The sequence below is a fragment of the Canis aureus genome, chromosome 23 (assembly GCF_053574225.1).
Source record: "Canis aureus isolate CA01 chromosome 23, VMU_Caureus_v.1.0, whole genome shotgun sequence".
In the NCBI taxonomy this organism is placed as follows: domain Eukaryota; kingdom Metazoa; phylum Chordata; class Mammalia; order Carnivora; family Canidae; genus Canis; species Canis aureus.
In genome coordinates this window covers 24,015,230-24,037,546 of record NC_135633.1, presented here as the reverse complement: position 1 = coordinate 24,037,546, position 22,317 = coordinate 24,015,230, and the positions used below count along the sequence as shown (strand labels likewise).

General features: G+C 36.8%; 2 protein-coding genes and 1 pseudogene across 2 annotated transcripts in view; 1 reads left to right on the top strand and 2 right to left on the bottom strand.

Annotated features, from left to right (window-relative positions):
* LOC144294805 (olfactory receptor 51H1-like) overlaps positions 1-22,317 on the top strand; it is an 85,478-nt gene that overhangs the window by 59,396 nt on the left and 3,765 nt on the right. The gene's annotated exons all lie outside the window — the stretch shown is intronic.
* On the bottom strand, positions 4,791-5,620 carry LOC144295443 (large ribosomal subunit protein uL30 pseudogene; annotated as a pseudogene).
* Positions 9,509-10,462, bottom strand: LOC144295442 (olfactory receptor 51H1-like). The gene has a single exon (XM_077867844.1). The coding sequence runs from the start codon at positions 10,460-10,462 to the stop codon at positions 9,509-9,511; it is 954 nt and encodes a 317-aa protein (XP_077723970.1).

The following is a 22,317-nucleotide window of genomic DNA, read 5'->3' as shown; positions in this document are numbered from 1 at the left end:
GTGGCCATAAATCAAGGAATGAGAGGAAATGAACTTTCCCTAGGACTTCCAGAAACACAACCCTGTTTACACCTTGATTTTAGCCTGGTGAGACTCATTTTAGAATTCTGGCTTCCAGAATGGTAGGATAATAAATTTGTATTGTTTTAAGCCATTAAGTTTGTGAGAATTTGCCACAGCAGCAATAGGAAACTAATATAGGGACCAACGTTGAAGATGGAGAAATAAAGATGGGACTTTGTGTAATGATAGGCACACTTCCAAGTTTATCTTCTGATTTTATTTGAATTCATTCTTAGACATTGTGGAGTCACACCTGGTGGCAACCACACTATACTGTACAAAAATTAATATCAACTGTCCTATTGAAAAGATGCATTACTTTAGAAAATAGCTCTTAAGTGATCGTTATTCAGAGGTAGAAAGAAATATAGGCAATCCATAATAGTAGATGGTTCTAAAGTGTATTGCAACAGGCTTTGGGACATGGTGTCACTGCACTTCTATATCCATATTTTCATAGACAAGCACCGTATATCCGTGGGCATTTGAAAAGTGCAACAGAGATAGGAACAAGAATGTGTATCTACTTTCATTCATGCAGGTATTTCCACATAACCTTATACAAATAGATGTGTACCCACACAAAAATGCACACATTCACATTCACACCTCTATACAACAATGGAAATAGATTTACACATCTCTAAACACATGCACATATACTTTATCACTCAAATATTGGCACATTTATACAACTGATATAAAACCAATATAATTTTAAACACTTGAAACCTCATAAAGGTAGGTATTCTTAGATCTACATAACTTCATCCACATTCTATATTCACGTAAGTACACACAGTATCATATAAGCACAGCTGTTCTTGGCTCACCAGGGCGGCTTCTGGGCTATGGAAAGGGGATGATCTTTTTTTTCTAAAACCTAGGTGAAAAATAAATAAATAAATAAATAAATAAATAAATAAATAAATAAAATAAAACCTAGGTGAAGTTACACATCCTTGTACCTATTTTCATCAGTGTCAGAGTTATTTTTTTGTCCAGAATTAGAGTAACCTTGAGAAAGCATAAACTTTAACACTGAGTTTGGGGGTATATGCAGCAGTCTAATTAACTTTGAGAATAAGTAACTTAGAATAAAACCTAATTGTTTAAAATATGAAACTAGATATATAATCCTTATTATCTTTTCTTAACAATTGCAATTTTTGAAGTTGAGGGAAGACCTATATATGAAGATGACAATAAATTTGCATCATTTCTTTTTCAACAATAACAACAAAGATAACGTTATTAAATGACATAACACAAAATCCCCTTGTGATCTAAAACTAGTAAGTTTTGTTACCATGAGATGCATGGTGGCTCAATTCTAAGAGTGAGTACTCCTAGAGACAGAAGTTAGAAGCTTCCCGTTTCATAAGGTCAGAGTCTAGAAACTGGCATGATATCACTTCTGCACTTCTACCATCTTCTATGAGTCAAGCAGGTACAGATCTCAGATATAAGGGAAGCATACATGGACTCCACCTTTCAATGGATGGCATGTCTGAAAATTGAGGGGCTATGTTTTATGTTGGTATAGTTTTCTCTTTGGCCAAAAATGATATACGTTTTCCCACACGTGAAATACGTTCACCCCTCTGAAGACCACAAATGGTTTCATACAATTTCATCATCACTCAGTCTCCAGGCCAAGGAGCTCATCTAAATTAGGTGCAAGGGTGATGAATTTCCTCAGATGTGCCTCCATAGATATAATTTGTCAACTATGATTCTTAATGTGAACACCTGTGTATTTCATAGGCACATTACTTGCCTCACATATGATCAATACAGTGCTGGGATCATACAACATTAGCTGTAGAGACTCTCATTTAAACAGGGCAAGGCAGGAGAAACACAGCAGCCATTAGTCCACAAAAATTCTGAAATATAGCAGGACACATGATACTACTTCCCTGAGACTAATTCTTCAGGTATTTGAGCTTTGTCCTCCAGGTTCTTGTTTTAACCCCATAAGTCAGCTTCCATTTTTGCAAAAAGTTGCCTGTGCCTCCTTCTTGCGCAGAGACATTTGATGTTTCAAAGGCCTCTGTTAAAATTTTTATCAGTCTTTGGTCCCTTCAGCCTAAGTTGAAAAAAATACCAAAATAACTTTGTGTTTGTTTTGAATAACTTTATAATCCTCTCAGTTAGTTAGAAGCCATAGTCACAATGCTTTTTGAGGTATGTCTTTCTCTGCCTTAAGCTCCTGAAATTGCTTTGGGACAATGTCCTTAAAATCCCTCTAGGTCCTATTATTTAACAGAGGACATTTGTAAGGCATAACCTTAAAATCCATAGAGGGTAATTTTATCAGTCTTAAGAAAATTCAATCAGGCACACTTTTACTCTAATATTTAATTAAAAGTTCTTGTAGTTGCATCCCAGAGTTGATCTTTGCCCAGAAGCCATTTTTTAAAAAAATTTGAGCATCATTTACTAATTGGAGAGAGGGAACGAAATAGTTAGACTGTCAAATTTAATACATTTTGGTTCATTTATATTTCCTCTGAATTTTCTTAAAACTAAAAAAGTTTTTTTTTTGGGGGGGGTGGGCAGCTCCTCTCTTCCCTTATACATTTTACTGTAGTTTGCTAAAAGAAGTCAGACAGTATCTTCAACACTGTTGGATATCTTCTTAGCCAATCATTGATTCCATCAGATTTATTTCCTATTTTCTACATTAGTGTAGGTGAGAGTGTTGCCAAATTTTCCATCATAACACAAGTCTCCTTTTCTCCAAATTTTATGAACATTTTCCTTTAAATTCCAGCTGCCAGCTTCCTTGAAGCCCTTTTAGACTTCTGTTAACACTGTCATAAAATCCCCCCAGTCTTTCACCAACACTCATCTATAAACCTTTAAGCCTTTTCTAATAATCTCATTGATGTCCTCCCATCTTACTTTTACTGCCTCCCCCAGAGCCAATGCCACCTGTTGTAATGTCTATTACAGTAGCACCCTACATCTGTTGCATTTATCCATTATTACATAGCAAACCATTCCAAAACTTGTAGCTTAAAATAAGAGCACTCATTTATTTTGCTTAGTGGTCTAAAATTTGGTAGAAATACCTCATGTCTTCTCCATGAGGCTTCAGGTGGGGAAGTTCAAAGGCTGACTGTGGCCTGACCTCTGAGGGCTGCAATCATTTGAAGACTTCCTCACGCACATATTTGTTCTGTGGAGGATGTTGAGTTCTGTGTTGGGTAGACTAAATCTGAGAATTGCATGAGAGATTCAATGAAAAGTTGAACTCGCTGACTTGAAGCTCAAGAGACGAGTATAGACTGGGAATTATGAATTGAGAGTCAATGGAATATTGATGGCCATTTAACCAGTATATGTGGATGAGAATAGAGACAGAAGTAAAAGAACCCTAAATATATTGATGTTTATGAGATTAAAAATAGAAGAACTAGGTAGGAGGAATGAAGGTAAGAAGAGAACTGGGATTCAGGACATTTCAGTATCAAAAAGAAAAGAAAGCTTTAAGAGAGGGTTCTTAAGAGAAACCCCCAAAATAAAGCTCCCCCTCAAATATGTACATTCCCCAGATTGAAGTCTTTGGGTATATTAGAGCAGGGTTAGTGTTCTGGGTAGTGGTGCTGGGGGTGTAAACCTGGTGCCAATTAATAAAAATCAAAAGCTAAGCAGTCAACAAATATATATTGACTATCAAACATGTTCAGTATTGTGAGTGCAGAGTGCCTGAGATGTGATAAAGTTCAGACTGAAAGTGGAGGTGCTAAAAGAAGCTTCATGATAAATGAGGCCTAGGGTAATGGATAAAAAGGAGTTGCTTATCTATTTCACTTTAAGATTGTTTTGGAATGCTAATATGTTTAAAATGAGAGGGGTGCCTGGATGGCTCACTTGGTTAAGCATCTGCCTTTGGCTCAAGTCATGATCTCAGGATCCTGGGATGGAGCCCTGCATGCCTGTGGTTTCAGACTCCCTCCTCAGCAGGGAGTCTGCTTCTCCTTCTCACTCTGCCTCTCTCCTCTTGCTTATGCACTGCCTCTCTCTCTCTCTCTCTCAAATAAATAAATAAAATCTTATTAATCAATTAATTAATTAATTAAAATGAGAAAAGTAAATCTTGAAGAAAAAACAGGATTAGACATGGCTGTCTTCTCAGGGGGTGCCTTCTGAGCCCATTATACCTGGAATATTTTACTAAACCCATCTGTTTCTATACTCATCATTCTCTCAGTCCATTAGTCTAGTTAGGACAGATACTTGAAAAATAGCTCCAAGTATTATGCTGAGTGAAATAAGTCAATCGGAGAAGGACAAATATTATATGGTCTCATTCATTTGGGGAATATAAAAAATAGTGAAAGGGAATAAAGGGGAAAGGAGAAAAAAGGAGTGGTAAATATCAGGGAGGGAGACAGAACATGAGAGACTCCTAACTCTGGGAAATGAACTGGGGGTAGTGGAAGGGGAGGTGGGTGGGGAGTGGGGGTGACTGGGTGACGTGCACTGGGGGGGCACTTGATGGGATGAGCACTGGGTGTTATTCTATATGTTGGCAAATTGAACACAAATAAAAAATAAATTTATATTAAAAAAAAGTTTTGTTCCCACACTGAAAATTACAAATTGTGTTCAAGATATTTACATGCCAGAGAATGTTTGAATGCCAGAGAAACTTAAGTTTCTATGTTTCTGTCAACATGTCCATGTACAATGTTTGTTTTTTGTTTTTGTTTTTTGTTTTTTTGTTTTGTTTTGTTTTTTTCCATTTGAAAGTAGTCATTTATTAACTGACCAGATTACAAAAATAATCATGGTAGATACCTTAGTTCATCCTTCTAATAAGCCTATTGATCTGGTCTTCCCTGTTGCCAGCATCTCCACCTTCTACAAAATGTGTGGTCATTTTCTTCATTCCGACACGTGGAGAAGATAATTTGAAGGGCCATAAAAAGTTGTTGGCTTCTTTGAAACGTTTTCCAACAGTATAGATCTCGTGAATCAGATCCTCCATGCAGATGATGCCATATTTACCAAGAGACCGAGCAATCAATGTGTTATCTGTCAGGGCAATTCGCTTCTTGTTGATCTTGCCATAACCACGCTTGTAGATCAATTCATTCACTGACTTCAGGTTTGGGTACCCCCATGCTGATGGTTCCACAGTCCTTAGCATGTTAACTGAAGCCTTGTTGAGCTTAACAAAGGTGCCATTGAAGATCTGGCGAAGGCGAAGAAGCTGCAACACCTTTCGAACCTTTGGGCTCACACCATTGATACCTCTGATCCTGATGACAAATGCCAACTTGGGTTCTGCAGGCACGTAGAAGTTGCCAGCTTTTCTCGCCATCCTCGCCATGCGAATCTCAGTTCTGTACATCTGCCTGTATTCCTTGTGGTAATGCTTAGCCTCTTCATAGATAAGCTTCCTCCTTGCCTTTCAAAGCATCTTTTGGGCAAACTTTTTTCTCAGACGCTTGATCTTCAACTCCGCGAAGTTCCTTCGCTTTTTCTTAAGGGTTTCCGGCACAGCAGGAACCTTCTTCTTCTCTTCTGCAGCCTCCATGGTTCCAGCAGGAAAAAGAGGACTGTTTGTTTGTTTTTGAGGATATGTTGTTTTGTTTGTATAGTCAGTAGTTACAGATAATTTGATTTTCAAATTTATAGCATGTTATTTTTGTTTAATGGTTCATGTCTGAAGGTAGGTTTGAATTGTGCCCTTAATATTAACAGATGTTGACTGATGAGCATGTGGCAGTTTGTGGATACCACAAGCTGAAAGCTCTATGAAATAAACCAGGATATGAACCTAGCAGCCTAGGTTTTTATGCAAACATTCTCATAGCTAGGGTATATAAACCTGTTCTCCCCAAAATTGTTTTGAACAGATATACTCCATCCAGACCCTTTGTTAACAAGTAGTAAGCTTAGTCATATATTTAAATTAAAATTTTCTTAGCTTATTTTAAGATGTAGTTAAACATGTAGGAGACATATTGTCTCCTGTGCTGTTTTCTTCCTCCTTAGAAATGTTCTCTCCTCATTCTACTCTCATAATTCTGACCAAAAAACTGTATCTTACTTACATTTGCAAGAGGACCAAACAAAACTGACTACTGTGGGCATGGATGACACAGGCAAGTCAAAGAAAGAATCGAGGACTTAGTTTCTGAATATATGTCAGTATGTTTTTGAGCGTTGTATAAATGGAGCATATTTATACCTTTGAAGAGGGAAATAGAAAGTAATTACTGTGTGGAAGAGCAAGAGTTAAAAAATGTGTGGTAAAGGTGTAAAAAAAACTCCTCAGGGGTGAGGACACCTGAGTGGCTCACTCAGTTAAGGGTTCAACTCTTGATTTCAGCTCATGGCATGATCTCAGGGTCATGCAATCAAGCCCCACATCAGGCTCCACATTTGGGGGGGGTCTGCTTGAGATTCTCTTACTCCCTCTCCTTCTGCCCCTCACCCCACCATTCTCTCTCTCTCCCAAATAAATAAATATTTTCTTTAAAAATACTACATACAGATTATGCAAGGGCAATTAAGAATGAAGAATTAGATCATGAGAGAGAGAAGAGGGAGGGAAAGATCCATTGGGTTATATTTTAAAGCCATTACCATGAATGGCATCTTGACAGAAGAGACTTACTGAAGTAGCACAGTGATGGAGGGGGAGGGAAACTTTGAAAAATACCCACATCCTGTGGGAGAGGAAAAGTGAAGGCAGATGAGGAAACAGGAGGTAGAAGTAGAAGATGTGGTGAGATGCCATGAAATCAGCAAAGAGATTAAAAAGCAGGAGACTAAATATTTGTAATTTACCCAAATAAATTAAATTGAGGGAGAATTGAGAGAAATATACTTGATTTGTTAGTTAGAAAGAGATAAGAGCTATGGAAAACATATCTTTCATATATTAATGGACACAAAAGCCAGACTTAGGAGCCAGAGGAGGGATTTCACAGTAAAGATGTAGAGTATGTGTGTACATTGCTGGTAAATAATTTAGAATTTTGATCTTGCCACTTCATGGTCCCACCAGAGAATCAGAGAATACTGGTATTCAAAAGGTATTTTCAGCTAATTGTTTCTCTCATCACAGTATGTGAACATTATAAAGACCTCTTGTGGTTGTCTTTTATCCTTGGTCTAGAGTGGTAGTTTTCAAGTTTTTGGTTGTATATCTATAGAAGGAAACAAAGGACACTCCCTAATATTTTTATATTTTATATTTATTCAATAACTTTATATGGTAACGCATTAAGACAAATAAACATTTTTGAAGATTGATATAAACTTAAATACAAATAAAAGTTATATATATATATTTTTTTCTCCTTGTAGGCCAATTGATTATAAAGTGTCCTTTTTGGATTCATGTTTTCTATTTAGAGAGCATCAATATTGAGGCCTTGGCTGATATTTGCATTCTGCACCAGCCAACCATTTCATGTAATTCCTGTTGTTTACTTTAATCTTGGCAAGTTGAACTTCTTCCTTAAGGTTTTGACAATATTGATTACTAGTTTATCTCTCTTGCATCTGTATCTTAGGATCATTGGTTCATTCCCTCCTCGTGGAATTTTCTTGCAAGCCTAGGAAACCTGAGACATGGATTAAGTCTCAATTTACAGGCTTTAGAATCAACAGATCTCAATTCGGGTCTAGTTCTGACACCTATAAACTGTTTAATTGAGCAAGTTACTTACCTGCTCTAAATCTTATTTCTCCATGTGTAAAATGTTACTAACTCTCAAAGACTGTTGCGAAGATATTAAGATATACAAACAGCCGCCCTACCTGGGTGACTCAGTCAATTGAGCATCCAATTCTTGATTTTGGCTCAAGTTATAATCTCAGGGTCATGAGATTGAGCCCTGCAAGGGGTTCCTCACTCAGTGTGGAGTTTGCTTGGGATTCTCTCTCTCCCTCTCCCTCTTCCCCCACCCTTATACAAACTCTCTCTCAATAAATAGAATCCTAAAAAAAGGTATATAAAGGCAGACAGCATTATTAATTAGTATTAATAAATGTGATATTGTAGTGTAATCCTACTTGACTTGTATACATATTTCTTTGCAGAGAAAGAAATATGCCAAGGATTAAGCAGTAAATTGGTGCATTTTTCTCTGTATTTCCATGGTCTAGCACCATGACTGGCATTTCAATGGGTTAAATGCACGTTTATTGAATGGACACTGAAGTTTCTAGGAGGATTATTCATTGTGTAATGATTAATAAAATACTTAAAACAGATATTATTATCATTAGTACAAAGGCAGAGTGCATTTGACATACTCATCCTCACACATATATTCACTGCTTTCTTTTTAAAATTTTTATTTAAATTCAATTTAGTTAACATATATTGTATTATTAGTTTCAGGGGTAGAATTTAGTGATTGATCAGTTGCATGTAACACTCAGTGCTCATTACGTCAAAAGCCCTCCTTAATGCCCAAAACCCAATTGCCCCACCCTCTACCCACTTTTTCCTAGTGCTGAAAGTTTTCACTTGTTCTTAGAAAAAGCCGAGGAGTAATTTTAGTTGCTCACGTTTTGTTGGATCCTCTAGTACACAGTAAAATAGACCCCATTCATACTGGGTCAAAAGAATATAGGCAGAACACCTATTATTTTACTAAGCATGTGGCATAAAACTAGGACTATTATAAATCTGTAAAGAAATGATATCCCTTAAAAGAAAAGGTATAAATTAAGTAACCATGGATGTATCTGTTTTAATTTTATCATAGTACTCTTCACTCATTAAATACTGAAACACAAATGCTATTTGATTCTGTAACAGTTTTCTTTTGCTCTCTTTTATTTTTATTTTTTAAGGTTTTATTTATTCATGAGAGACAGACAGAGAGAGAGAGAGAGAGAGGCAGAAACACAGGCAGAGGGAAAAGCAGGCTCCCTGTAGGAAGCCCGATGTGGGATTCAGTCCTTGGACTCCAGGATCATGACCTGAGCCAAAGGCAGCTGGTCAACTACTGAGCCACCCAGACATCCCACTTTGCTCTCTTTTAAAGAAAAAAGCAAAACAATATCTCAGAGACCCAACCCTTCAGTAGTGCTATTGGGCTTTTAGAATCCTTCTTTATGTAATTATTATTTAATTGATGATTAAAGAATGTTACTTCATGTTATATGAGTAAATACTCATAAGTGCTATCTAGATAAGCAGGTTATAATTTATATTATTACTAATGCTCATCTCTAGTTTCATAGAAGAAAAAATATGGTATTAATTAAGTTAGATTTTGTATGTGACACTAGATATCAAAATGTTCACATTTCAAAATGGACTAAATACAAAACAAGAATGACCCATGTTGTATTGATTGTCACTCACAAGCCTTGCCCACCCCACATTTTGCTAGATGTACATAATTATGCTGCATTGGAACTGCTAAAACTGTTGCACCTCACACATGACTCCCTTTCTCTAGGCTCTGTTTGTTCTCCTCTGGAACATGTGTATGATTCGCCTTCGTATCTGCTTGGTCTTCACACTGTAGACAATGGGATTGAGCACAGGGGGGAGTAACAGATAGATATTGGCCATGAGTGTGTGCACCACTGGTGATAAATGCTTTCCAAATCTGTGGATCATGGTGACTCCAATGAGAGGAATATAGAAGAGGAGCACAGCACAGATGTGAGAGAGGCAGGTGTTGAGAGCTTTGAGCCTTTCATCTCTGGAAGCAATGCCCAGCACAGTCTTCAGGATGAGCACATAAGAAAAGAGAATGATAATAGCATCCAGCCCCAATGTGAAGATGACTATGATGAGGCCGTAGAGACTGTTGATGCGGGTACTGGCACAGGCTAGCCTCATTGCATCTTGGTGGAGACAATAAGAATGAGACAAGACATTGGAATGGCAAAAAGGTAGCCGCTTTATAAGGAAGGGCACAGGGAACACCACACAGACTGCCCGGGTGAGGACAACTATTCCAATCTTTCCAATGATGCCATGGGTGAGGATGGAAGCATAGCGTAATGGATCTCGGATGGCCACAAATCTGTCGAAGGCCATGGACACTAATACTCCTGATTCTACCACTCCAAATCCATGGATGAAAAACATCTGTGTAATGCATGCATCAAAAGGAATCTCAGGGACATTAAACCAGAAGATGCTGAGCATGGAGGGCAAGGTGGACATGGAGAGACTAACATCAGTGAGAGCCAAGATGGAGAGGAAGTAGTACATAGGCTCATGGAGACTCTCATCTACCTTGATGACAGTTAAGATGGTACCATTTCCCAGGAGAGTTAGTGTGTAGAGAAATCCCAGGGGAAAGGCCATCCATGCATTTTTATCTGGCATCCCAGGGATACCCGTCAAAATGAAACTGTGGTGGTTCACATGTGATGCGTTTGAGTTCATTGTCATTTTGCCACTGTTGGGGGAGGCTGGACTCTTCCACTTAGCTTGCAGTTCCTAAGTTGAAAATATATTTTCATAGAAGATGGTAAATAGATTTATGAATATAGAAGAGGAACAGCAGAGGGACCAGTTATGTTTAAAACAACGTCTAAGGTTTTTGTATTACTTTGTCTGTTTGCTTCCTAGACAATCACATGAGATGAAGCAGCAACATGCAAGGACTTAACAGTGTAGAGCATTTTGCTAAATAATTAAAAAAAAATCTAAATTCACAATAGCACTACCACACAAATACCTACTCACAATTCCACTGCCATCACAAACCCATATTTATACAAATCTGTGTATACACACACACACATACACACACACGTAGTCTCACATGCACATGTGTGTGTATCTTCTTCCATATACCTAGACATCTATGTCATGGTATTTGGAATGGCCTACATTTGTAGATAAACTCATTAGTGATAAAACTATTCAAATTAATATTTAATCTTGACAAATTTTAATAATTTATAGTTTTCCATAACCTCATTTTAAAAGCAACGAACAGGGAATACAGGTGGCCCAGAAACAACCACACATAAGATATAAAAGTATTCACTTATAGGATTTTTATTTTGAGAATCACCTAATGCACCAGAAACTTGGGGCCATTCTTAAAACCTCTTCCTTTGTTAAATCAATGTTTAACCAATTTCACACTTGCCTTCAAAACATACGAAATAAGTATCCCCTTTCTGTCTTTTGTACAGTTAATAAATAGTATAACCCATTCCTCCAGGCTCCCTAACTGACCATCCTCCATCTAGTAGTGCCTGTGTCAGTAATTCCTCATTCTGTAGTCTGAATAAACTTTTTAGATTTGGAATATGATTTATTCACCACCAGCAAAACCTCCTTTAAGGGTTTCTGTTGTCCTTAGAACAGAGTCTCAATTTTTTATCTTAGTCCTCAAGAGACAGCATGATTCAGCTCCTACTCCTATCTACTGCCCCTGCACCAACGCATATCATTTCTCTCCCCTTTGGTCTCTTCAGTCCAGCCAAATTTGCAGTGTTTAAGTTCCTGGATCCCACTCAGATACTTTCTAATAGAGGATTTCCACATTGTTCTTTCCGGATCCTTAGGCCTTTCTCTACCGCTCATAGAGTTACTCTTGCCTAATCAAAGCCTAGCTATCCTTCCCAAGTAAGCCTTTTCCAAATGCTCATTCTGGTTTAAGATTTCTTAAATCTTAAGTATATTGTTTTCATATTATGAGCTTTTCTTTCTCCAAAGTAAGAACAGTTATTTAAGTATTGCATGAGTATTTGTTCAATGTCCCTCTTGCCTGCTAGAAGTTAAACTCCCCAGAGGAAAGGAATATTTATTATGTTCATCACTTAATAGACCACATGATAAGAAAATATTAGTGTTCCATATACATTAAATGAAGGATTGAATAATAAATAAATTAATATGGATGATTGATTATCATTCTTTTTTCAGAAGTGTTACAAATCCTCAAACTCCTCCCTGATCGTTTGCATATGGTTGGGAATCATTAACCAAGAGAAAAATCTTTTTCTAAAATGGCACAGATTAAAAACAAACAAACAAAAAAACCCCAAAAACTTGAGGAGTCTGAAAGTTATCAGAACAAAGATGTTTTTGTTCTTTCCTAGGTCCCTGTTATGGGCAAGGAAAAAGAAAAATCTCAAGAACTTGCCAGGTGTACACAACCATGTAGGCTTCACTGCTCCTTCTGCCTCCTGTTCTGCTGTGCGTTGAAGAATTGCTGTTTGGGAGACAGCATTAGGAAGAAATTATTTTGCAGATTCTGATTTTTTTGGCATAGAGGAATCCTCAAGAGATAGTGTAGTCCACTTACAAAGGTTGTGTTATATGTTGCAAACAGAATCCAGGCCCCTCTCACAATAAGGTACAATGCTCAGATTTAAACAAAACACTTCATGGTGTCTGTCTAACCCTTTGGCTGCTCCTTGAGGAGGGAGCTTTTTAAATACTTCCCATGTTAAGTGAGAGTCCTTCACTTGTTTGGGTCTGCTGATCCCTCATCTCAAGCAATTCTGATGGCTTTCACTGGGGAAGAATCAGTTGGCTCACTGCTCCTGGATGTTTTTCTTGGAAAGACTTGAAAAAATTTGGTTCTTTGGTATTCTTGAAGTCCCCAGGGCCTGTGGAAGCACAGTTGTTTTATGGAAATGCTGATTCTTGTTTTCCCAGATTCTTGTTTCTAGTGCTTTTGTTTTTCTTTATCCAAATGTGTTTTACCTCATCTTCTTTTTTCCTCATTCCTACCTCTGTTCTTCTTTCTCTTTTTCATTCTCTCTATATGTTCAGCACCCTCTTTTTCTAGCTCCTAATTCATGTATATCCATCCAATCATTCTTTCATTCTTTCCATGCACTAGTTCTCCCCTACAGTATATGTCTTCTTCTGTCCCTAATAACAACATGTACACTTATTTTTTTCCATTTTACCTAGACACTTGTTATCTGCTCTTATCATTTCCCTCACTAGAATTTCTATGATTATTTAATGAAATAATGTACATAAATAATTCCACACAGCACTTGCTAGGAAGAAGGCATGTGAAAGTACTTTAAGATTAATTTATTACCTGTATCAATTTCTATGCTCCAGGTCAGAATTAATTTGGCTTCTTCCTTTCCTGAAATTAGCAAAGAGAGCACTTATGAAGACTTCTCAAATGTCTGGTGACATCTGGAGTGATCACAACTCAATAACAATTTCTTAACTCCTCTGAAAACATCCCTGAGGGGTGCTGTTAGCCTCTGGGTTATTCCATCATGATGTCCCTAAGGAATCCAGACCCTTCCTTCATCGGTCAAACTATTTTTTCTTTTGCCAACAAATCTCAATTTTTTTTCTTCATTTTGTTTGCAATCTGTCAGCCAAGTTTGAAGAAAGATCTACTTCTCCCTTACACGCACGTGCACACATATTATTTATGTATATGTATTACTTGCATATATGTGATAAATACATATTAAATATATAAATAAATATAAGCATATATAAATAAATATAAGCATATATAAAAAAGATTTGTCTCATGTTGAACCGCTAAACAAATTCTAGAATTCCAGCTGGATATTGGTCCAGGTCTTCTGACTCCAAAACCAGTCTCAGGCTCAATGATGACATAGTGTTATGATTTACCCTGAAATAGGCCTGGGGTCTACTGTTGTTTTGAGATGAAGAGAAGGTTTGCCTGACTCTCTATCAGAAACATAGAGAACAAAGTTCTCTGAATCTGTTGCACTCTTTGATTTCCTAGCTTGTTATTTAAATCTATTAAATACAGTTTCTTTAATATGTTTTAATGAATTTTGCTGTAATTTCACTGGGGTAATTCTCAAAATTATAGAAATAGCTGGTTATTCCATCAGTGTGTGCCTTTATGTGGTAAGTCCTTAAATTATCCACAGATCCTATCCACCACCTCTTTTGGTCTCATTTATTTTCTTTCATAGACATATTTGCATCGTAATAGCAGAAAACAAAAGCCAGATATAAATAATTCTTATGATGATGCTTTTTTTTCCAGGTACATTAGAGAATGTATTGTAGAAGTTTATGTATTTTTAATTTCTAAACACAGTTATTTCCCAATGTGTATTACAATTTATAGGAGACCACCTATTCAATGAACATTAAGAGCTAGTACTTTATAATAAGTGTTTCTATATATTTTTACATAAGAGTTTATGACTATGTTTAGAAATTTATGATTATCTGTTTGTTTGTTTATTTATTTATTTATTTATTTATTATTTTTTATCTTTATATTTATAGCTTTAGAGGATCCTACATATGAGATGTGTATGAGTGTATAATTTCTATAGATGAGTTTTTATTCTTTTAAAATGATCTTTAAGCACCCCAAGCTATTAAGGGTAAAGAGTTAAAAGACAAAGTCTTTACCCTTAAGGATTTTCAAGTTTGTGAGAGTGCTAATGCTTCCCAACCTCTTTGAAGAATTGTTACAAACAGTAATATACACAAGTAAAGTGCTTGATGCAAACTTTCTGAATCTTTTAACTGGTGGCTTGGACTCCTTTGAGGACGTTATAATTTGCCTCATTCATATCTATAGAAATTGATGCTGCTTGTAGCCTAACCTCTCTTCCAGGAGGACTCCCAGATTATCCTAACAATCAGAATTTCCTATTATTTGGAGCTCTACTTTATCAAGGATCTGCCTTTCCAGATACTAAATGGCAAAGTTTAGCAGAAAGAGTAGAGTCTGGGAAGTCTGATATACCTTGCTTAAAACCATGTTTAATTTTAGCTATCATGAAACCTATTTATTCAACATTTCCTTGTCATCTATTAAAAATGACTTTTCCTGGTTAAGTCCAACTATTCCCTCACCTCCCCAACTGAATTTATATGGTCCAACGTACTAGAGGAAATCATACAACCATGTTCACTCATACCAAAGAGCTCACATAACTCCCTCTGTGCTTTCAATCATATTTAATGACTCTTCTCCCACTCCCTTATATCTTATACAAATCCTTATTCTTTGTTGTTGACCTCACTTCCTACTTCATATAGAAAATTGAAACAATCAGAAAACTGATTTAGTGCCCTAAATTACATTTACTCACCTAAGAGTCAAATATATGCTGATTTCTCGGCTACCTTATATAAATCAGATGACATATTCATGCTCTATTCTAAAGCCAATTCTTTCAGTTTTGCATTAAATTTTTCTTGTGTCTCCTCAGGAACATCACTTCAGCAATTTTTCCTTACCACTCTTCCTTACCATAAAGTTTTTACCCTCTACTTGATTATTTATATCAGCATCAAGCATGTCATGTTTTCCATCAGAAAAAAAAAAAGGTATTTCTGCCAGTATTCTCTCACGTTGTAATTCCCTTTCATGTAAAACACTCTAAAGCAAAAAAAAAAAAAAAAAGTGTCAGGAGAAGAGGAATTTTTGCCTACTTCTTATGGTGTATTTTTCTAAGTAGTTTTATCAGGTTGAATGGCATATTAAAAGTTCTGGGGAAAAAAAGCAGTCAAACTTTAAAACAGTACAGTAAAAATCTTCAACATGAGAGAAGGCAATAAGTGAGAAAAGGAAGAACTAAAAAAGACTGAAACATATAAAAAGCAAATATCCACATGACAGATATAAATCTAACCAAATTAAGTTACATTAAACTTAGATGAAAAAAATAAAATAAAATAAACTTAGATGAACTAGGGCAGCCCCGGTGGCTCAGCGGTTTAGCCCCACCTTGGGCCTAGGGTGTGATCCTGGAGACCCTGGATCGAGTCCCACATCAGGCTCCCTGCATGGAGCGTGCTTCTCCCTCTGCCTATGTTTCTGCCTCTCTCTCTCTCTCTCTCTCTCTCTCTCTGTCTCTGTGTGTGTGTGTGTGTCTCATGAATAAATAAATAAAATCTTTAAAAAATAATAATTTTAAAAAACTTAGATGAACTATAAACTCCAATAAAAAAGCAGAGATTGTCAGGTGGATAAAAAAGAAAAATCCAAGTATGTGCTACTTACAAGAAGCATAACTTAGAGTCAAAGATACAAATAAGTTGGAAGTAAAGGATGGGAAAAGTTTCACTGTGAAAACCGTATTTCTAAGAGAGCTGGAATGTCTATGCTGTCAGACAAAATAGATCTTAGTGCAAGAAACCTTAGTAGAGGCAAAGAGAGACATTTAAAAGTATCAATACATGAAGAACTTAAAATGATTATAAATGTCTGTGCACTTAAAAACCTAGCCACAGGGGATCCCTGGGTGGTGAAGCGGTTTGGCGCCTGCCTTTGGCCCAGGGCGCGATCCTGGAGACCCGGGATCGAATCCCACGTCGGGCTCCCGGTGCATGGAGCCTGCTTCTCCCTCTGCCTGTGTCTCTGCCTCTCTCTCTCTCTCTCTGTGACTATCATAAATAAATACAAATTAAAAAAAAAACTAGCCACAAATATATATGAATTTAAAAAATGAGAGAATTGAAAATAAAAATAGACTATTCAATAATTGTAGTTGGAGATTTTAATAATTCTATCTCAGGAATGGATAGAACAACTAAATAAAATCAATAAGGCTATAAAAGACTTAAAAGGCACTCTCAACCAACTTGCCATATACATATATCAGTTATGGCAAGTTGGTTGAGATATATATATATGTATATATATGTATATATATGATATATAAGGTATATATGAGAAATATATATATATATAGATTTTTTATATATGTAGATTTTAAAAATATCTGAATAGACTTGTATCAAGTAAAAGAATTAGTTATTGAAATTTTTCTCATAAGGAAAAATCTAGGTCTACGTAAGTTTACTGTGAATTCTATCATACATTTAAGGAAAAAGTAATGCCATTGTGGCATAGACTCTTTTAGAAAATAGATGAGGGAAAACTTCCTAACTCCTTTTGTGAAACTAGTATTACTTGATACAAAATCTAGATGTGTATCATCAGAAAACTACGAGAAAACCTTTTATGAATAGGGATGCAAAATTTTAAGCAAAATATTAGTAAACTGATATAGAAAGCAAAAAGAAAATTATACTATGAAAAATTAAAGTTTGTCCCAGTAATGTAAGGATGCTTTAACACAAAATTTAACAAGTAATACTATATAAATAGTTTAAATAAAAAACAAGATGATATCAATAAATGCAGAAAAGTCGTTTCAAAATCTAATTCCCATTTATACCAAGAAACAAAATAAAAGAAAAAAAACTTGTCAAATCAGAAGTAGTCACATGAAAAGACTTTAGCAACATTGATCACTGAGAAATTCAAATTAATTTTGTAATAAGGTACCACTGCACAGTCCATAAAATCGGATAGTGCCACGTATTGGCAAGAATGGGCAGAAATTGGAATCCTTATATATTGTTGATGTGAGTATAAAATCGTTCAACCACAAACAGTTAGACATTTTCTTCCAAATTAGAGAAACACCTATCATAGTATCCAGTAATTCCTTTCCTAGACATCTGCCCAAACATGTCCATACAAAGACTATATGCTAATGTTTGTAGCAACATTATTCATAATAGTCAAAAGTGGTAAACAGCTCAAATGTATTTCAACTACCAAATGAGTAAATAAATATGTTTTATCCATACAATGACATATTACTCAGGAAGGAAAAGGAACAAGCTATGAATACATTTAGCAGCATGGATAAAATTCAAAACAATATGTTAAGTAGGAGAAGCCAGACACAAAAGACAATATATTTTATGATTCCTCTTATATAAAATTACTAGTAAAGACAAACTATAAAAATAGAGAGCATATCTGTTGTTTCCTGGAGCTAGACACAGGCCCAGGGCTGACCTCAAACCACCATCAAGGAATCTTTTTTTTTTTTCTTTAAGATTTTATTTATTCATTGTGACAGACAGAGAAAGAGAGAGGCAGAGACACAGGCAGAGGGAGAAGCAGGCTCCATGCAGGTAGCCTGATGCGGGACTGGATCCCGGGACTCCAGAATCACGCCCTGGGCCGAAGGCAGGCGCTAAACGGCTGAGCCACCTAGGGATCCCCAAGGAATCTTTTTCATGTAATGGAAGTTTTAAGACTGTTTTGGGGTAATAGTTTCAGAGTTGTATAAATTTTTTTTAATTTTTTAATTTATTTATGACAGTCACAGAGAGAGAGAGAGAGAGAGAGAGAGAGAGGCAGAGACACAGGCAGAGGGAGAAGCAGGCTCCATGCACCGGGAGCCTGATGTGGGATTCGATCCCGGGATTCCAGGATCGCGCCCTGGGCCAAAGGCAGGAGCCAAACCGCTTTGCCACCCAGGGATCCCCAGAGTTGTATAAATTTATTAAAACTCTTCAAACTGTACACTTAAAATGGATCAAATCTATCATTTGTAAATTATACCATAACAAATGGTAAGACAGATAAAATAAAATAGAACATTTAATAATTCATTAGGAGACTATTGCTCTATTCTATAAGAGGTCAAGGTAACTTAAGTAGAATGGTAGAAGCAAAGATGAAGGAAATTTGAATCATCTAAAATATATTTTAGTTTGGACTCAATAGGCCTTGGTAATGGATTAAATATAAGGAATAAGGTAAGAAAAGATTGGAATTTTGATTTTTTTTAATTTTTATTTATTTATGATAGTCACAGAGAGAGAGAGAGAGAGGCGCAGAGACATAGGCAGAGGGAGAAGCAGGCTCCATGCACCGGGAGCCTGATGTGGGATTCGATCCTGGGTCTCCAGGATCGCGCCCTGGGCCAAAGGCAGGCGCCAAACCGCTGCGCCACCCAGGGATCCCTGGAATTTTGATTTTGGCAACTAAGTGGGTTGTGGTATGGTTAGTGTGATTTATTAAAATTCATTGTAAGCAAATAGGAAGAAAAGTTTTGTTTTTGTTTTACAGTATTCACTATGCTAATTTGAAGTTTCCTATTTGATATCTACATGGAATTATCGAGTAGGAATTGGTCTGGAGATCAAGACAGAATTCAGGCCCAAAGATATGCTTTTGGGGGCAATCGATTATAGAGGCATTAAATCACTAGGATTTGATACTATCATTCAGTGAGAATGAGATTAAAGTATAGGACAAAAGACCAAAGAAGAGACACACTAACATTTAGTGATGTAGGAGGAAGATAAGCCATCAAAGGATATCGAAGAGTAGAAGTTAAAGCAGGAGGAAATCATGGTGTCACAAAAAAATCAGAAATGAAAGTAACTTAACATGGAGGCAATTTTCCACTGTATTGAATCCTTTTGAAAAGGAGAGTAAGGTGAGGAATATTTTCTGGGTTTGCAATAAACAGACCATTGGTGACACCTGCACAGATGCTTTCATTGGTATGGGTAAGAACTGTCACTAAAATGAATTGAGAGAATGGGAAGAGATTACAGACCACAACGCTGATAGGCTTTACTGTGAAGCAGAGGACAGAATGAGAGAGTAGGGAGTAGGAACTAGAAGGCATGTGGAAACATGAATGAGCATTTCTTTTACATTTTTCCTTTTTTGCTTGCTTCCTTGTCTTTCTTTTTTCTTTCCCTTCCTTCCTTCCTTCCTTCCTTCCTTCCTTCCTTCCTTCCTTCCTTCCTTCCTTCCTTCCTTCCTTTCTTTTACTTTCTGTCTCCTTTAGAGAGAATTGTAATGATTAGGCAATAAAGTATATTTGCATTTTGGTATGCTAGTGAGGTACCATTCACACAGGATGAGACAAAGTCTGTATTTGCATGGTTGCCATAACAAGTTTTGCATTAGGGAAAACTAGGTCCTTTTCCTCTGAGATAAGACAAAGAAGACCAAAATGTCCAGAAGCCTGAGTCTATATGGCCATTGGCTCTGGGGACATCTCCAGGAAGACTGATGCTTTGTCTCTAGGGGATCACTTCAGAGGGAATTCTGGATTAGGGTTCTGCTGGTTTTAAATCTCTGGCTGTACTGCTATTATGGACAGCACCAGAAATGACTCTCATCTCCTAGACTAGGCTTGGGTGAGTTGGGAAACAAACTGAGGCCCAGGTAGTGCTTTCTCTGAGAATGCTTTCATAGAATGGAGGGGGCTGTAGTTATGGACGATTCATAAAGAAATTTTTAGAGTTCAGTACTGAGTGGTTGGAGTGGAGGAGGTCAGGTCTTTTGAGCCCAGTGTACTGTTTGGTCTGGACTTTGAATTTGATGGTACAAGTTATCTCTTTGGCTAAAAGCTTGTCATTTCCTATAAGATTAAATAGAACTTCAAAGTATAATGTTCAGATTTAAGTTTTACTTTTGGGATTTGAGTCAAATTAATTTACTTTTCTGACTCTTATTTTACTAATGCATAATGGCAATAGTACTTTTCTCATAAATTTTTTTTAGTCATTAAAAGAGATAGTATATGTAAAGAGCTAAAAATAGAGGCTGAAGCATAAATAAGCATTCAATAAATTTCACATTGTTTATTATTAAAGGACTAAAATATTTTAAAATGCCTGCCTGTTAACCTTTGCATTGTTTCTCTATGTCATCATATAAAGTGATTGCTCATGATTTCTACATATTTCTAGAACCGAGAACCCTCAGTTTCAGCCATAATTTTTTACAGTGATAATCATTCGTCCATTTCCTTTACCTTTTTCATTAAAAAAGAAATTACAATTTGAGCTATACATAATGAGGAATTCAATGGCAAGTATATTATTCCACTAAGGGCTAATTAGAGAAAATAGTAGAGCCCTGGAAATTTTTACCCTTCTGTCAGTCCTGGCTCAAGGCAAATAGCAAGTATATTCCTTCCCTAAGGGCAAGACTAGTCCATGGCTTCTATAGAGGACAAATCGAAGGGGCCAGAACTATGCTTCAGCCTGCAGTTCAGACACTTTAATATATATTAAAGTATATTATGTTGTGTCCTGTCCTTCAGAGAATAGGTCTTTCCACTTGGCTGCCTGGCTGGAGAAGAACAATTGTAGTTCCATAGTGATAGAAAAGAAAGGCTCTTGCTGCCTATCTTCTCCTCCACCTCCATCCCCACATATGCTTTGTAAGCCATAGAATTTCCTGCCCTTTTGCTGTGAGGAAAGTTTAGGTTTGATCCTGCCCATGGTCTGTCACTGGTATTGATAGACACAGAGTTAAGCTGAGTCCAACTGAGGATAGAAGCCGGACATATTGACCCATCTGTAAAGCATGTCTTTATTCATCCTTGGCACACGTTCCACTCCTGTTTCTGCTCTTGTTTTTCATGTGTTATTTGATAAGGAAAGAAGTTGCTCTTTGGTCCTCTGATTACAATGGCATGCCTAGTACTTAGGAGGAATTTGACAAATATGAAGTCCTTAATCAATTTAATTAAACATGGAAAGTTCTTCCTGAGTGCTTTAGATCTTAAGGAATCAAGAGCCTAGTTTGAGGGTGCTGAACCTGAGCACTGAACCTGGGGTGGTTCAGTTGGTTAAGGGTCTGACTTCTGATTTCGGTTCAGGTCATGATCTCAGGGTCATGAAATCAAGTCTCATGTGGGGCTCTGCTCTGGGTATGGAGCCTGCTTAAGATTCTCTCCCTCCCTCTGCTCTTGCCCCCACTTTAATAAGTAAGTAAGTAAATAAATAAATAAATAAGCCTAGTTTGTAACCTTCATCTTGAATTCTGGAAGGACTCTTGGTCTTTGGGATTGAGCTCCTCAGATGGTCAGTGTGGTGTTGCTTTTGGGGTGCTAGTCCTTCAGAATGAATTATCTTTATTCTTTTATCCTCTATTTTTTACCTATGCATGACTACTACTAGTATATCATTCTCTTACCTCTGGTTTATCTAGGACCTGCTTCCAATAAATCATTTACAGTAAGCATTCATGATTAAATGCAGAATCACTGAGCATAGATCTATAGAATTCCTCCTCTTGAGCACTGCAACAGCTACTACCTGCAAGCCACAGATTTTCAGTGTTGGGTCAAACTGGCTGAGGGATGGAGAGATTTAGGTAATATAGAATCAAAATATATAAATTATATATGGGTAGGTAGATACATTTAGCAGCATATAAATAGGTTTCATGGCTTATAAATATCTTGAGAGAGAGTTTTACAAACACTACAAAATTTATAGGTAACAGATGAACATTGATTATTTTTTTAAGATTTTATTTATTTGTTCTTGAGAGAGAGAGAGAAAGAGGCAGAGGGAGAAACAGGCTCCATGCAGGGAGCCTGACACAGGACTCGATCCCTGGTCTCCAGGGTCATACCCTGGGCTGAAGGCGGCACTAAACCGCTGAGCCATCCAGGCTGCCCGAACATTGATTATTTTAATGATAACTTTATTGAGTGTTGATTGCTTGCCTGGTGCTC

Bases quoted from the DNA above. Each gene is read 5' to 3' on its own strand.
- LOC144295442 (XM_077867844.1), bottom strand. From the start codon at position 10,462: ATGACAATGAACTCAAACGCATCACATGTGAACCACCACAGTTTCATT.